Below are 17,249 nucleotides of genomic sequence, written 5' to 3' on the forward strand. Positions count from 1 at the left end.
TACTGGGGTCATTAGATCGGGCTCTGCACTATACTGGGGTCATTAGATCGGGCTCTGCACTATACTGGCGTCATTTGATCGGGCTCTGCACTATACTGGGGTCATTAGATCAGGCTCTGCACTATACTGGGGTCATTAGATCGGGCTCTGCACTATACTGGGGTCATTAGATCGGGCTCTGCACTATACTGGGGTCATTAGATCGGGCTCTGCACTATACAAGAAACAACAAAAAGTATTCCCCCAGCACTCAGAATGAAATCAGTAATAAGATGTGAAAAACTACATGGTGGTAGATAATCCAGAGATCTCAGTTGCATATATTTGCAAAGATATGGCTAAGCCTCCGGGCCGCGTCACGGCGTCTCTGAGACCGGAGGTCCCTATCACTTGGTCAGAATCTGGGGTGCAGAACCTGAGTGATATTACTGAAGTGATTGAGCAGCTTCCAACTTGTATTTCTGTATTGTGGACTCTGCACTATACTGGGGTCATTAGATCGGGCTCTGCACTATACTGGGGTCATTAGATCGGGCTCTGCACTATACTGGGGTCATTAGATCAGGCTCTGCACTATACTGGGGTCATTAGATCGGGCTCTGCACTATACTGGGGTCATTAGATCAGGCTCTGCACTATACTGGGGTCATTAGATCGGGCTCTGCACTATACTGGGGTCATTAGATCAGGCACTATACTGGGGTCATTAGATCAGGCTCTGCACTATACTGGGGTCATTAGATCGGGCTCTGCACTATACTGGGGTCATTAGATCGGGCTCTGCACTATACTGGGGTCATTAGATCGGGCTCTGCACTATACTGGGGTCATTAGATCGGGCTCTGCACTATACTGGGGTCATTAGATCGGGCTCTGCACTATACTGGGGTCATTAGATCGGGCTCTGCACTATACTGGGGTCATTAGATCGGGCTCTGCACTATACTGGGGTCATTAGATCGGGCTCTGCACTATACTGGGGTCATTAGATCGGGCTCTGCACTATACTGGGGTCATTAGATCGGGCTTTGCACTATACTGGGGTCATTAGATCGGGCTCTGCACTATACTGGGGTCATTAGATCGGCCTCTGCACTATACTGGGGTCATTAGATCAGGCTCCGCACTACACTGGGGTCATTAGATCGGGCTCCGCACTATACTGGGGTCATTAGATCGGGATCGGGCTCTGCACTATACTGGGGTCATTAGATCGGGCTCTGCACTATACTGGGGTCATTAGATCGGGCTCTGCACTATACTGGGGTCATTAGATCGGGCTCTGCACTATACTGGGGTCATTAGATCAGGCTCTGCACTATACTGGGGTCATTAGATCGGGCTCTGCACTATACTGGGGTCATTAGATCGGGCTCTGCACTATACTGGGGTCATTAGATCGGGCTCTGCACTATACTGGGGTCATTAGATCAGGCACTATACTGGGGTCATTAGATCAGGCTCTGCACTATACTGGGGTCATTAGATCGGGCTCTGCACTATACTGGGGTCATTAGATCGGGCTCTGCACTATACTGGGGTCATTAGATCGGGCTCTGCACTATACTGGGGTCATTAGATCGGGCTCTGCACTATACTGGGGTCATTAGATCGGGCTCTGCACTATACTGGGGTCATTAGATCGGGCTCTGCACTATACTGGGGTCATTAGATCGGGCTCTGCACTATACTGGGGTCATTAGATCGGGCTCTGCACTATACTGGGGTCATTAGATCGGGCTTTGCACTATACTGGGGTCATTAGATCGGGCTCTGCACTATACTGGGGTCATTAGATCGGCCTCTGCACTATACTGGGGTCATTAGATCAGGCTCCGCACTACACTGGGGTCATTAGATCGGGCTCCGCACTATACTGGGGTCATTAGATCGGGATCGGGCTCTGCACTATACTGGGGTCATTAGATCGGGCTCTGCACTATACTGGGGTCATTAGATCGGGCTCTGCACTATACTGGGGTCATTAGATCAGGCTTTGCACTATACTGGGGTCATTAGATCGGGCTCTGCACTATACTGGGGTCATTAGATCGGGCTCTGCACTATACTGGGGTCATTCGATAAGGCTCCGCACTACACTGGGGTCATTAGATCGGGCTCCGCACTATACTGGGGTCATTAGATCGGGCTCTGCACTATACTGGGGTCATTAGATCGGGCTCTGCACTATACTGGGGTCATTAGATCAGGCACTATACTGGGGTCATTAGATTGGACTCTGCACTATACTGGGGTCATTAGATCAGGCACTATACTGGGGTCATTAGATTGGACTCTGCACTATACTGGGGTCATTAGATCAGGCACTACACTGGGGTCATTAGATTGGACTCTGCACTACACTGGGGTCATTAGATTGGACTCTGCACTATACTGGGGTCATTAGATCAGGCTCTGCACTATACTGGGGTCATTAGATCGGGCTCTGCACTATACTGGCATCATTAGATCGGGCTCTGCACTATACTGGGGTCATTAGATCAGGCACTACACTGGGGTCATTAGATCAGGCTCTGCACTATACTGGGGTCATTAGATCGGGCTCTGCACTATACTGGCGTCATTAGATCGGGCTCTGCACTATACTGGGGTCATTAGATCAGGCACTACATTGGGGTCATTAGATCGGGCTCTGCACTACACTGGGGTCATTAGATTGGACTCTGCACTATACTGGCGTCATTAGATCGGGCTCTGCACTATACTGGGGTCATTAGATCGGGCTCTGCACTATACTGGGGTCATTAGATCGGGCTCTGCACTATACTGGGGTCATTAGATCGGGCTCTGCACTATACTGGGGTCATTAGATCGGGCTCTGCACTATACTGGGGTCATTAGATCGGGCTCTGCACTATACTGGGGTCATTAGATCGGGCTCTGCACTATACTGGGGTCATTAGATCGGGCTCTGCACTATACTGGGGTCATTAGATCGGGCTCTGCACTATACTGGGGTCATTAGATCGGGCTCTGCACTATACTGGGGTCATTAGATCGGCCTCTGCACTATACTGGGGTCATTAGATCAGGCTCCGCACTACACTGGGGTCATTAGATCGGGCTCCGCACTATACTGGGGTCATTAGATCGGGATCGGGCTCTGCACTATACTGGGGTCATTAGATCGGGCTCTGCACTATACTGGGGTCATTAGATCGGGCTCTGCACTATACTGGGGTCATTAGATCGGGCTCTGCACTATACTGGGGTCATTAGATCGGGCTCTGCACTATACTGGGGTCATTAGATCGGGCTCTGCACTATACTGGGGTCATTAGATCGGGCTCTGCACTATACTGGGGTCATTAGATCGGGCTCTGCACTATACTGGGGTCATTAGATCAGGCACTATACTGGGGTCATTAGATCAGGCTCTGCACTATACTGGGGTCATTAGATCGGGCTCTGCACTATACTGGGGTCATTAGATCGGGCTCTGCACTATACTGGGGTCATTAGATCGGGCTCTGCACTATACTGGGGTCATTAGATCGGGCTCTGCACTATACTGGGGTCATTAGATCGGGCTCTGCACTATACTGGGGTCATTAGATCGGGCTCTGCACTATACTGGGGTCATTAGATCGGGCTCTGCACTATACTGGGGTCATTAGATCGGGCTTTGCACTATACTGGGGTCATTAGATCGGGCTCTGCACTATACTGGGGTCATTAGATCGGCCTCTGCACTATACTGGGGTCATTAGATCAGGCTCCGCACTACACTGGGGTCATTAGATCGGGCTCCGCACTATACTGGGGTCATTAGATCGGGATCGGGCTCTGCACTATACTGGGGTCATTAGATCGGGCTCTGCACTATACTGGGGTCATTAGATCGGGCTCTGCACTATACTGGGGTCATTAGATCAGGCTTTGCACTATACTGGGGTCATTAGATCGGGCTCTGCACTATACTGGGGTCATTAGATCGGGCTCTGCACTATACTGGGGTCATTCGATAAGGCTCCGCACTACACTGGGGTCATTAGATCGGGCTCCGCACTATACTGGGGTCATTAGATCGGGCTCTGCACTATACTGGGGTCATTAGATCGGGCTCTGCACTATACTGGGGTCATTAGATCAGGCACTATACTGGGGTCATTAGATTGGACTCTGCACTATACTGGGGTCATTAGATCAGGCACTATACTGGGGTCATTAGATTGGACTCTGCACTATACTGGGGTCATTAGATCAGGCACTATACTGGGGTCATTAGATCGGGCTCTGCACTATACTGGGGTCATTAAATCGGGCTCTGCACTATACTGGGGTCATTAGATCAGGCTTTGCACTATACTGGGGTCATTAGATCGGGCTCTGCACTATACTGGGGTCATTAGATCGGGCTCTGCACTATACTGGGGTCATTCGATAAGGCTCCGCACTACACTGGGGTCATTAGATCGGGCTCCGCACTATACTGGGGTCATTAGATCGGGCTCTGCACTATACTGGGGTCATTAGATCGGGCTCTGCACTATACTGGGGTCATTAGATCAGGCACTATACTGGGGTCATTAGATTGGACTCTGCACTATACTGGGGTCATTAGATCAGGCACTATACTGGGGTCATTAGATTGGACTCTGCACTATACTGGGGTCATTAGATCAGGCACTACACTGGGGTCATTAGATTGGACTCTGCACTACACTGGGGTCATTAGATTGGACTCTGCACTATACTGGGGTCATTAGATCAGGCTCTGCACTATACTGGGGTCATTAGATCGGGCTCTGCACTATACTGGCATCATTAGATCGGGCTCTGCACTATACTGGGGTCATTAGATCAGGCACTACACTGGGGTCATTAGATCAGGCTCTGCACTATACTGGGGTCATTAGATCGGGCTCTGCACTATACTGGCGTCATTAGATCGGGCTCTGCACTATACTGGGGTCATTAGATCAGGCACTACATTGGGGTCATTAGATCGGGCTCTGCACTACACTGGGGTCATTAGATTGGACTCTGCACTATACTGGCGTCATTAGATCGGGCTCTGCACTATACTGGGGTCATTAGATCGGGCTCTGCACTATACTGGGGTCATTAGATCGGGCTCTGCACTATACTGGGGTCATTAGATCGGGCTCTGCACTATACTGGGGTCATTAGATCGGGCTCTGCACTATACTGGGGTCATTAGATCGGGCTCTGCACTATACTGGGGTCATTAGATCGGGCTCTGCACTATACTGGGGTCATTAGATCGGGCTCTGCACTATACTGGGGTCATTAGATCGGGCTTTGCACTATACTGGGGTCATTAGATCGGGCTCTGCACTATACTGGGGTCATTAGATCGGCCTCTGCACTATACTGGGGTCATTAGATCAGGCTCCGCACTACACTGGGGTCATTAGATCGGGCTCCGCACTATACTGGGGTCATTAGATCGGGATCGGGCTCTGCACTATACTGGGGTCATTAGATCGGGCTCTGCACTATACTGGGGTCATTAGATCGGGCTCTGCACTATACTGGGGTCATTAGATCGGGCTCTGCACTATACTGGGGTCATTAGATCGGGCTCTGCACTATACTGGGGTCATTAGATCGGGCTCTGCACTATACTGGGGTCATTAGATCGGGCTCTGCACTATACTGGGGTCATTAGATCGGGCTCTGCACTATACTGGGGTCATTAGATCAGGCACTATACTGGGGTCATTAGATCAGGCTCTGCACTATACTGGAGTCATTAGATCGGGCTCTGCACTATACTGGGGTCATTAGATCGGGCTCTGCACTATACTGGGGTCATTAGATCGGGCTCTGCACTATACTGGGGTCATTAGATCGGGCTCTGCACTATACTGGGGTCATTAGATCGGGCTCTGCACTATACTGGGGTCATTAGATCGGGCTCTGCACTATACTGGGGTCATTAGATCGGGCTCTGCACTATACTGGGGTCATTAGATCGGGCTCTGCACTATACTGGGGTCATTAGATCGGGCTTTGCACTATACTGGGGTCATTAGATCGGGCTCTGCACTATACTGGGGTCATTAGATCGGCCTCTGCACTATACTGGGGTCATTAGATCAGGCTCCGCACTACACTGGGGTCATTAGATCGGGCTCCGCACTATACTGGGGTCATTAGATCGGGATCGGGCTCTGCACTATACTGGGGTCATTAGATCGGGCTCTGCACTATACTGGGGTCATTAGATCGGGCTCTGCACTATACTGGGGTCATTAGATCAGGCTTTGCACTATACTGGGGTCATTAGATCGGGCTCTGCACTATACTGGGGTCATTAGATCGGGCTCTGCACTATACTGGGGTCATTCGATAAGGCTCCGCACTACACTGGGGTCATTAGATCGGGCTCCGCACTATACTGGGGTCATTAGATCGGGCTCTGCACTATACTGGGGTCATTAGATCGGGCTCTGCACTATACTGGGGTCATTAGATCAGGCACTATACTGGGGTCATTAGATTGGACTCTGCACTATACTGGGGTCATTAGATCAGGCACTATACTGGGGCCATTATATCAAACTCTGCACTATACTGGGGCCATTAGATCGGGCTCTGCACTATACTGGGGTCATTAGATCGGGCTCTGCACTATACTGGGGTCATTAGATCGGGCTCTGCACTATACTGGGGTCATTAGATCGGGCTCTGCACTATACTGGGGTCATTAGATCGGGCTCTGCACTACACTGGGGTCATTAGATCAGGCTCTGCACTACACTGGGGTCATTAGATCAGGCTCTGCACTATACTGGGGTCATTAGATCAGGCTCTGCACTATACTGGGGTCATTAGATCAGGCTCTGCACTATACTGGGGTCATTAGATCAGGCTTTGCACTACACTGGGGTCATTAGATCAGGCTCTGCACTATACTGGGGTCATTAGATCAGGCTCTGCACTATACTGGGGTCATTAGATCAGGCTTTGCACTACACTGGGGTCATTAGATCGGGCTCTGCACTATACTGGGGTCATTAGATCGGGCTCTGCACTATACTGGGGTCATTAGATCAAGCTCTGCACTACACTGGGGTCATTAGATCGGGCTCTGCACTACACTGGGGTCATTAGATCGGGCTCTGCACTACACTGGGGTCATTAGATCGGGCTCTGCACTACACTGGGGTCATTAGATCGGGCTCTACACTATACTGGGGTCATTAGATCAGGCTCTGCACTATACTGGGGTCATTAGATCAGGCTCTACACTATACTGGCGTCATTAGATCGGGCTCTGCACTACACTGGGGTCATTAGATCGGGCTCTGCACTACATTGGGGTCATTAGATCGGGCTCTGCACTACACTGGGGTCATTAGATCGGGCTCTGCACTACATTGGGGTCATTAGATCAGGCTCTGCACTATACTGGGGTCATTAGATCAGGCTCTGCATTACACTGGGGTCATTAGATCGGGCTCTGCACTACACTGGGGTCATTAGATCAGGCTCTACACTATACTGGCGTCATTAGATCGGGCTCTGCACTACACTGGGGTCATTAGATTGGGCTCTGCATTATACTGGGGTCCTTAGATTGGGCTCTGCACTACACTGGGGTCATTAGATTTGGCTCTGCGCTGCTATATAGGGGCCATTAGATCGGGCTCTGCACTGCTATATAGGGGCCATTAGATCGGGCTCTGCGCTGCTATATAGGGGCCATTAGATCGGGCTCTGCACTGCTATATAGGGGTCATTAGATTGGGCTCTGTGCTGCTATATAGGGGTGATTAGATTGTGCTCTGTGCTGCTATATAGGGGCCATTAGGACGGGCTCTGCGCTGCTATATAGGGGCCATTAGGACGGGCTCTGCGCTGCTATATAGGGGCCATTAGGACGGGCTCTGCGCTGCTATATAGGGGCCATTAGATCGGGCTCTGCGCTGCTATATAGGGGCCATTAGATCGGGCTCTGCGCTGCTATATAGGGGCCATTAGATCGGGCTCTGCGCTGCTATATAGGGGCCATTAGATCGGGCTCTGCGCTGCTATATAGGGGCCATTAGATCGGGCTCTGCGCTGCTATATAGGGGCCATTAGATCGGGCTCTGCACTGCTATATAGGGGTGATTAGATTGTGCTCAGTGTTGTACATATGTACGTGGATAGATTTGCCCCTAGTGAAGGGTAGAGTGTGTCCATATTCCAGGGAGTGTGCTGTAAGTGATGCCATCCATGCTATGAACCTATTATCAGCCCCCCCCCCCACACACACCTGTAGCATGGCACCATACTCGCTAGGTACTGCCCCTTCCCCCTGTAGCATGGCACCATCCTCGCCAGGTACCGCCCCTTCCCCCTGTAGCATGGCACCATACTCGCCAGGTACCGCCCCTTCCCCCTGTAGCATGGCACCATCCTCGCCAGGTACCGCCCCTTCCCCCTGTAGCATGGCACCATACTCGCCAGGTACCGCCCCTTCCTCCTGTAGCATGGCACCATCCTCGCCAGGTACCGCCCCTTCCTCCTGTAGCATGGCACCATCCTCGCCAGGTACCGCCCCTTCCCCCTGTAGCATGGCACCATCCTCGCCAGGTACCGCCCCTTCCCCCTGTAGCATGGCACCATCCTCGCCAGGTACCGCCCCTTCCTCCTGTAGCATGGCACCATCCTCGACAGGTACCGCCCCTTCCCCCTGTAGCATGGCACCATCCTCGCCAGGTACCGCCCCTTCCCCCTGTACCAGGGCACCATCCTCGCCAGGTACCGCCCCTTCCCCCTGTAGCATGGCACCATCCTCGCCAGGTACCGCCCCTTCCTCCTGTAGCATGGCACCATCCTCGCCAGGTACCGCCCCTTCCCCCTGTAGCATGGCACCATCCTCGCCAGGCACCGCTGTGGTAACACTGGTCGGTATGATGTAAGAAGTAGATTTATGGTTCTCTGTGCGATGGAGATTTCGGGTGTATCCCATACCGGATTCCTCCTACACATCCAATAATCCCGGTCACACCCTGGATGTCAGCGTGCAGGGTCCTCCGTCCCGAGCTCCACTGTTACTGTAACTATGGCAGAATGACCTCCGTCTAACCAGGAGACACACATACTATAATCATGGCACCGTCCGCACTGCTGGGCCCCCGTGATGGGCATCCCACGTGTTCCACCAACCTCACCGGCACCAGACACCGTACGGTTACACAGTAGATAAGAGCTGTTATGGAGCACACCCCTGCCCCATCCCGGAATTCTCTCGTTAATGCTTGTGGCTGCTGAGTTGGCAGGAAGACGCGGCTGGGATTCCTCTTACTGGTTATGGTGGCATTCCAGTCATTGCAGGACATGCCGCCCCCGGCTCAGGGGGATTTACCTGCTGTGTAGCCCGCGCTCCCTTGTGCCCGTCACACAATCACTTTTCTTTCTTTATTTCCCCGGTTCTCAGACCTACGCCAAGTTCTCAGGAGCCCCCCTCCAAGTGCACAAGCTCTGCAATCCCTGGCGGAGCCCATCAGGTACACTATACATGCGCACGTCAGCCCGTCACGTACCGTCCCTTGGGTGCAAGCTGATGGAGCCGCTTCTCTTGTTACAGGCCGGCTCCCTGCCCTGAGGACCCGCAATGAAGGGATTCTGTTCCAGACCAGTGATATTATTACCCACCTCAGAAAGCAGGTGAGCGGCTCCCGGTATGCAGGGTGTGACGGCCCGACACGCTCTCCCGGTACTGACTCTTCCTACCAGGATTAGCAGACGGCCGAGGTGACCCCATCTCTCTCCCTGTGCTCAGACCAGATATTACACAGAGCATATCCTATGTCACTATAAGTATATTCTACATCCGTATAAGAGACACACACACCCCAGCTATACACACACACACCCCAGCTATACACACACACACCCCAGCTATACACACACACACCCCAGCTATACACACACACACCCCAGCTATACACACACACACCCCAGCTATACACACACACACCCCAGCTATACACACACACACCCCAGCTATACACACACACACCCCAGCTATATACACACACACCCCAGCTATACACACACACCCCAGCTATACACACACACACCCCAGCTATACACACACACACCCCAGCTATACACACACACACCCCAGCTATACACACACACACCCCAGCTATACACACACACACCCCAGCTATACACACACACCCCAGCTATACACACACACACACACCCCAGCAATACACACACACACCCCAGCTATACACACACACCCCAGCTATACACACACACACCCCAGCTATACACACACACCCCAGCTATACACACACCCCAGCTATACACACACACACACACCCCAGCTATACACACACACACCCCAGCTATACACACACCCCAGCTATACACACACACACCCCAGCTATACACACACACCCCAGCTATACACACACCCCAGCTATACACACACACACACACACCCCAGCTATACACACACACACCCCAGCTATACACACACACCCCAGCTATACACACACACACCCCAGCTATACACACACACACCCCAGCTATACACACACACACCCCAGCTATACACACACACACCCCAGCTATACACACACACACCCCAGCTATACACACACACACCCCAGCTATACACACACACCCCAGCTATACACACACACCCCAGCTATACACACACACACCCCAGCTATACACACACACACCCCAGCTATACACACACACACCCCAGCTATACACACACACACCCCAGCTATACACACACACACCCCAGCTATACACACACACCCCAGCTATACACACACACACACACCCCAGCAATACACACACACACCCCAGCTATACACACACACCCCAGCTATACACACACACACCCCAGCTATACACACACACCCCAGCTATACACACACCCCAGCTATACACACACACACACACACCCCAGCTATACACACACACACCCCAGCTATACACACACCCCAGCTATACACACACACACCCCAGCTATACACACACACCCCAGCTATACACACACCCCAGCTATACACACACACACACACACCCCAGCTATACACACACACACCCCAGCTATACACACACACCCCAGCTATACACACACACACCCCAGCTATACACACACACACCAGCTATACACACACACACACACACCAGCTATACACACACACCCCAGCTATACACACACACCCCAGCTATACACACACACACACCCCAGCTATACACACACACACCCCAGCTATACACACACACACCCCAGCTATACACACACACACCCCAGCTATACACACACACCCCAGCTATACACACACACACACCCCAGCTATACACACACACACACCCCAGCTATACACACACACCCCAGCTATACACACACACACACCCCAGCAATACACACACACCCCAGCAATACACACACACACCCCAGCAATACACACACACACCCCAGCTATACACACACCCCAGCTATACACACACACACCCCAGCTATACACACACACCCCAGCTATACACACACCCCAGCTATACACACACACACACACACCCCAGCTATACACACACACACCCCAGCTATACACACACACCCCAGCTATACACACACACACCCCAGCTATACACACACACACCCCAGCTATACACACACACACCCCAGCTATACACACACACACCCCAGCTATACACACACACACCCCAGCTATACACACACACCCCAGCTATACACACACACACACACCCCAGCAATACACACACACACCCCAGCTATACACACACACCCCAGCTATACACACACACACCCCAGCTATACACACACACCCCAGCTATACACACACCCCAGCTATACACACACACACACACACCCCAGCTATACACACACACACCCCAGCTATACACACACCCCAGCTATACACACACACACCCCAGCTATACACACACACCCCAGCTATACACACACCCCAGCTATACACACACACACACACACCCCAGCTATACACACACACACCCCAGCTATACACACACACCCCAGCTATACACACACACACCCCAGCTATACACACACACACCCCAGCTATACACACACACACCCCAGCTATACACACACACACCCCAGCTATACACACACACACCCCAGCTATACACACACACACCCCAGCTATACACACACACCCCAGCTATACACACACACCCCAGCTATACACACACACACCCCAGCTATACACACACACACCCCAGCTATACACACACACACCCCAGCTATACACACACACACCCCAGCTATACACACACACACCCCAGCTATACACACACACACCCCAGCTATACACACACACCCCAGCTATACACACACACACACACCCCAGCAATACACACACACACCCCAGCTATACACACACACCCCAGCTATACACACACACACCCCAGCTATACACACACACCCCAGCTATACACACACCCCAGCTATACACACACACACACACACCCCAGCTATACACACACACACCCCAGCTATACACACACCCCAGCTATACACACACACACCCCAGCTATACACACACACCCCAGCTATACACACACCCCAGCTATACACACACACACACACACCCCAGCTATACACACACACACCCCAGCTATACACACACACCCCAGCTATACACACACACACCCCAGCTATACACACACACACCAGCTATACACACACACACACACACCAGCTATACACACACACCCCAGCTATACACACACACCCCAGCTATACACACACACACACCCCAGCTATACACACACACACCCCAGCTATACACACACACACCCCAGCTATACACACACACACCCCAGCTATACACACACACCCCAGCTATACACACACACACACCCCAGCTATACACACACACACACCCCAGCTATACACACACACCCCAGCTATACACACACACACACCCCAGCAATACACACACACCCCAGCAATACACACACACACCCCAGCAATACACACACACACCCCAGCTATACACACACCCCAGCTATACACACACACCCCAGCTATACACACACACCCCAGCTATACACACACACACCCCAGCTATACACACACACCCCAGCTATACACACACACACACACCCCAGCAATACACACACACCCCAGCAAATACACACACCCTCAGCAACACACACAACCCCAGCAATGCACACAAGCACACACACACCCCAGCAACACGCACACACACACCCCAGCAATACACACACACCCCAGCAATACACACACCCCAGCAATACACACAACCCCAGCAATGCACACACAACCCCAGCAACACGCACACACACACCCCAGCAATACACACAACCCCAGCAATACACACACACCCTCAGCAACACACACAACCCCAGCAATGCACACACACCCCAGCAACACGCACACACACACCCCAGCAATACACACACACACAACCCCAGAAATACACACACACAACCCCAGCAATACACACAACCGTTCCCTTATGCTCAGGGGGCCAAAAGTGTCACCTGCAGGAATAATGACGACTCTGTTACTCTCTCTACAGAAATACAATGCAGATTATGACTTGTCCGCTACGCAGGGGGCTGACACCCTGGCCTTCACTTCGCTGCTGGAGGGGAAGCTGCTGCCGGCTCTGGTAAGTATGAGCAATATGGCCTATGTGTCCTCACTCGACTTTGCTGCCGTCGCGCCAAACAGACCCTCTCTGTGCGCCTAGTCCTGTGAGACTCCCGCAAACATTTCCCCCCCATAGTATTAGTATCAGAGTACCCGGTGTTACCCGCAGACATTTCCCCCCCATAGTATTAGTATCAGAGTATCCGGTGTCATCAGCAGACATTTCCCCCCCCCCCCCCCCCCATAGTATTAGTATCAGAGTACCCGGTGTTACCCGCAGACATTTCCCCCCCATAGTATTAGTATCAGAGTATCCGGTGTCATCAGCAGACATTTCCCCCCCCCCCCATAGTATTAGTATCAGAGTATCCGGTGTCACCCGCAGACATTTCCCCCCCCCAATAGTATTAGTATCAGAGTACCCGGTGTCACCAGCAGACATTTCCCCCCCCATAGTATTAGTATCAGAGTACCCGGTGTTACCCGCAGACATTTCCCCCCCATAGTATTAGTATCAGAGTACCCGGTGTTACCCGCAGACATTTCCCCCCATAGTATTAGTATCAGAGTATCCGGTGTCACCCGCGGACATTCCCCCCCCCCCATAGTATTATTATCAGAGTATCCGGTGTCACCCGCAGACATTTCCCCCCCCATAGTATTAGTATCAGAGTATCAGAGTATCCGGTGTCACCAGCAGACATTTCCCCCCCCCCATAGTATTAGTATCAGAGTACCCGGTGTTACCCGCAGACATTTCCCCCCCATAGTATTAGTATCAGAGTATCCGGTGTCACCCGCAGACATTTCCCCCCATAGTATTAGTATCAGAGTACCCGGTGTTACCCGCAGACATTTCCCCCCCCCCTCCATAGTATTAGTATCAGAGTACCCGGTGTCACCCGCAGACATTTCCCCCCCCCCCCATAGTATTAGCATCAGAGTACCCGGTGTCACCCGCAGACATTTCCCCCCCCATAGTATTAGTATCAGAGTATCCGGTGTCACCCGCAGACATTTCCCCCCCCCAATAGTATTAGTATCAGAGTACCCGGTGTCACCAGCAGACATTTCCCCCCCCCATAGTATTAGTATCAGAGTACCCGGTGTTACCCGCAGACATTTCCCCCCCATAGTATTAGTATCAGAGTATCCGGTGTCACCCGCGGACATTCCCCCCCCCCCCATAGTATTATTATCAGAGTATCCGGTGTCACCCGCAGACATTTCCCCCCCCCCATAGTATTAGTATCAGAGTACCCGGTGTTACCCGCAGACATTTCCCCCCCATAGTATTAGTATCAGAGTATCCGGTGTCACCCGCAGACATTTCCCCCCATAGTATTAGTATCAGAGTACCCGGTGTTACCCGCAGACATTTCCCCCCCCCCCTCCATAGTATTAGTATCAGAGTACCCGGTGTCACCCGCAGACATTCCCCCCCCCCCCCCCATAGTATTAGCATCAGAGTACCCGGTGTCACCAGCAGACATTCCCTCCCCCCCATAGTATTAGTATCAGAGTACCCGGTGTTACCCGCAGACATTTCCCCCCATAGTATTAGTATCAGAGTACCGGTGTCACCAGCAGACATTTCCCCCCCCCCCCCATAGTATTAGTATCAGAGTACCCGGTGTTACCCGCAGACATTTCCCCCCCATAGTATTAGTATCAGAGTATCCGGTGTCACCCGCAGACATTTCCCCCCCATAGTATTAGTATCAGAGTATCCGGTGTTACCAGCAGACATTTCCCCCCCATAGTATTAGTATCAGAGCATCCGGTGTTACCAGCAGACATTTCCCCCCCCCCCCCATAGTATTAGTATCAGAGTACCCGGTGTCACCCGCAGACATTTCCCCCCATAGTATTAGTATCAGAGTACCCGGTGTTACCCGCAGACATTTCCCCCCCCCCCCCATAGTATTAGTATCAGAGTACCCAGTGTCACCCGCAGACATTCACCCCCCCCCCCCCCATAGTATTAGTATCAGAGTATCCGGTGTCACCCACAGACATTTCCCCCACCCCCCCCATAGTATTAGTATCAGAGTACCCGGTGTCACCCGCAGACATTTCCCCCCCCCCCATAGTATTAGTATCAGAGTATCCGGTGTCACCCGCAGACATTTCCCCCCCATAGTATTAGTATCAGAGTGCCCGGTGTCACCCACAGACATTTCCCCCCCCCCCATAGTATTAGTATCAGAGTACCCGGTGTCACCCGCAGACATTCCCCCCCCCCCCCCCCATAGTATTAGTATCAGAGTATCCGGTGTCACCCGCAGACATTTCCCCCCCATAGTATTAGTATCAGAGTACCCAGTGTCACCCACAGACATTTCCCCCCCCCCCATAGTATTAGTATCAGAGTACCCGGTGTCACCCGCAGACATTTCCACCACCCCCCCATAGTATTAGTATCAGAGTATCCGGTGTCACCCGCAGACATTTCCCCCCCATAGTATTAGTATCAGAGTATCCGGTGTCACCCGCAGACATTTCCCCCCCATAGTATTAGTAACAGAGTATCCGGTGTCACCCGCAGACATTGTCTCCATCGTCGTGGTTGAAGTAAAAAGCTTCTATTGCACAGTCAGTCAGTTATGATTATTGTGACATTATTGGCGCTGTATCGGGGCAGGTTCTGATATGTAGAAGTAAATCTGGTATCGGAGCCATATTATTGTGATATTTCTGATTACTCCAATTGCCCATTCCCCCCTCTCTGACCATCACCTTCTCTCTTTTAACCTTTCCCTCTCTCCTTCCCCTCCTCTAACTCCTAAGGCTACCATCACTAAGCGTAATATTGAGGCTTTTTCCTCCCTGCTGGACTCTCTTCTCTCCCCTACCATGTCTCTCTCTCCTGTCCTGAACAAGCCGCTTCCCTGTACAATTCCTCCCTTACTTCTGCTCTTGACTCTGTTGCTCCAGCAATAACCACTCACCCTCACAGATCCACCCCACAACCCTAGCATTCCAAATGCACCAGATACCTACAAAAGTGTTGAAGAATTGCAGGGCGTCAGTGGAGAAAGTCACGCTCTAAGGCTCACTTCCTCCATTTTCACATTTATTCTTTCTTCCTACAGTGCTGCCCTGTCTCTCTCCAAACAAACATATTTCAAGAACCTCATCTCCTCCCAGTCCTCAAACCCCCGGCGTCTCTTTGCCACTTTCAACTCCCTCCTCTGCCCTTGTCCTCCTCGCCTCCCATCCTCACTCTCTGCCCTTGACTTTGCCACCTACTTTACATCTTAAATTTACTCCATACATGAGGACATCATATCCCATCAGACCCTCAGCACTCCTCCCCCTCCTTGCCCTGACCACCCTTCCCCCTTCTGTCTCACCAACTCTGACATCCTTCTCCCCTGGTTCTGGAGAGGAAGTCATGGCCCTCATCCGGTCCTCCCCTCCTTCCACCTCCCCTCTTGACCCTATCCCTTCCCGTCTCCTCTCCCACCCGTCTCCTTCTGCCTGTTCCCATCTGGCTCACCTCCTCAATCTCTCCCTATCATCTGGCACTTTCCCTTCTGCATTCAAACATGCCCTTGTCTCCCCCATTCTTAAAAAACCTACCCTTGATCCTAACATACTTTCCAACTATCGACCCATCTCTCTTCTC

General features: G+C 52.0%; 1 protein-coding gene across 2 annotated transcripts in view; it reads left to right on the plus strand.

Moving 5' to 3' along the window:
• MTX1 (metaxin 1) overlaps window positions 1-17,249 on the plus strand; it is a 36,570-nt gene that overhangs the window by 8,680 nt on the left and 10,641 nt on the right. For both annotated transcript variants that reach the window (XM_088448478.1, XM_088448479.1), the window contains exons 2-4: window positions 9,419-9,488; window positions 9,569-9,648; window positions 13,545-13,637. In XM_088448478.1, coding sequence (XP_088304604.1) covers window positions 9,419-9,488; window positions 9,569-9,648; window positions 13,545-13,637 — 243 coding nt within the window. The remainder of the gene's footprint in view (window positions 1-9,418; window positions 9,489-9,568; window positions 9,649-13,544; window positions 13,638-17,249) is intronic.

This window comes from Taudactylus pleione, unplaced genomic scaffold (genome assembly GCF_031769625.1).
Source record: "Taudactylus pleione unplaced genomic scaffold, aTauple2 ptg000455l, whole genome shotgun sequence".
NCBI classification, from domain to species: domain Eukaryota; kingdom Metazoa; phylum Chordata; class Amphibia; order Anura; family Myobatrachidae; genus Taudactylus; species Taudactylus pleione.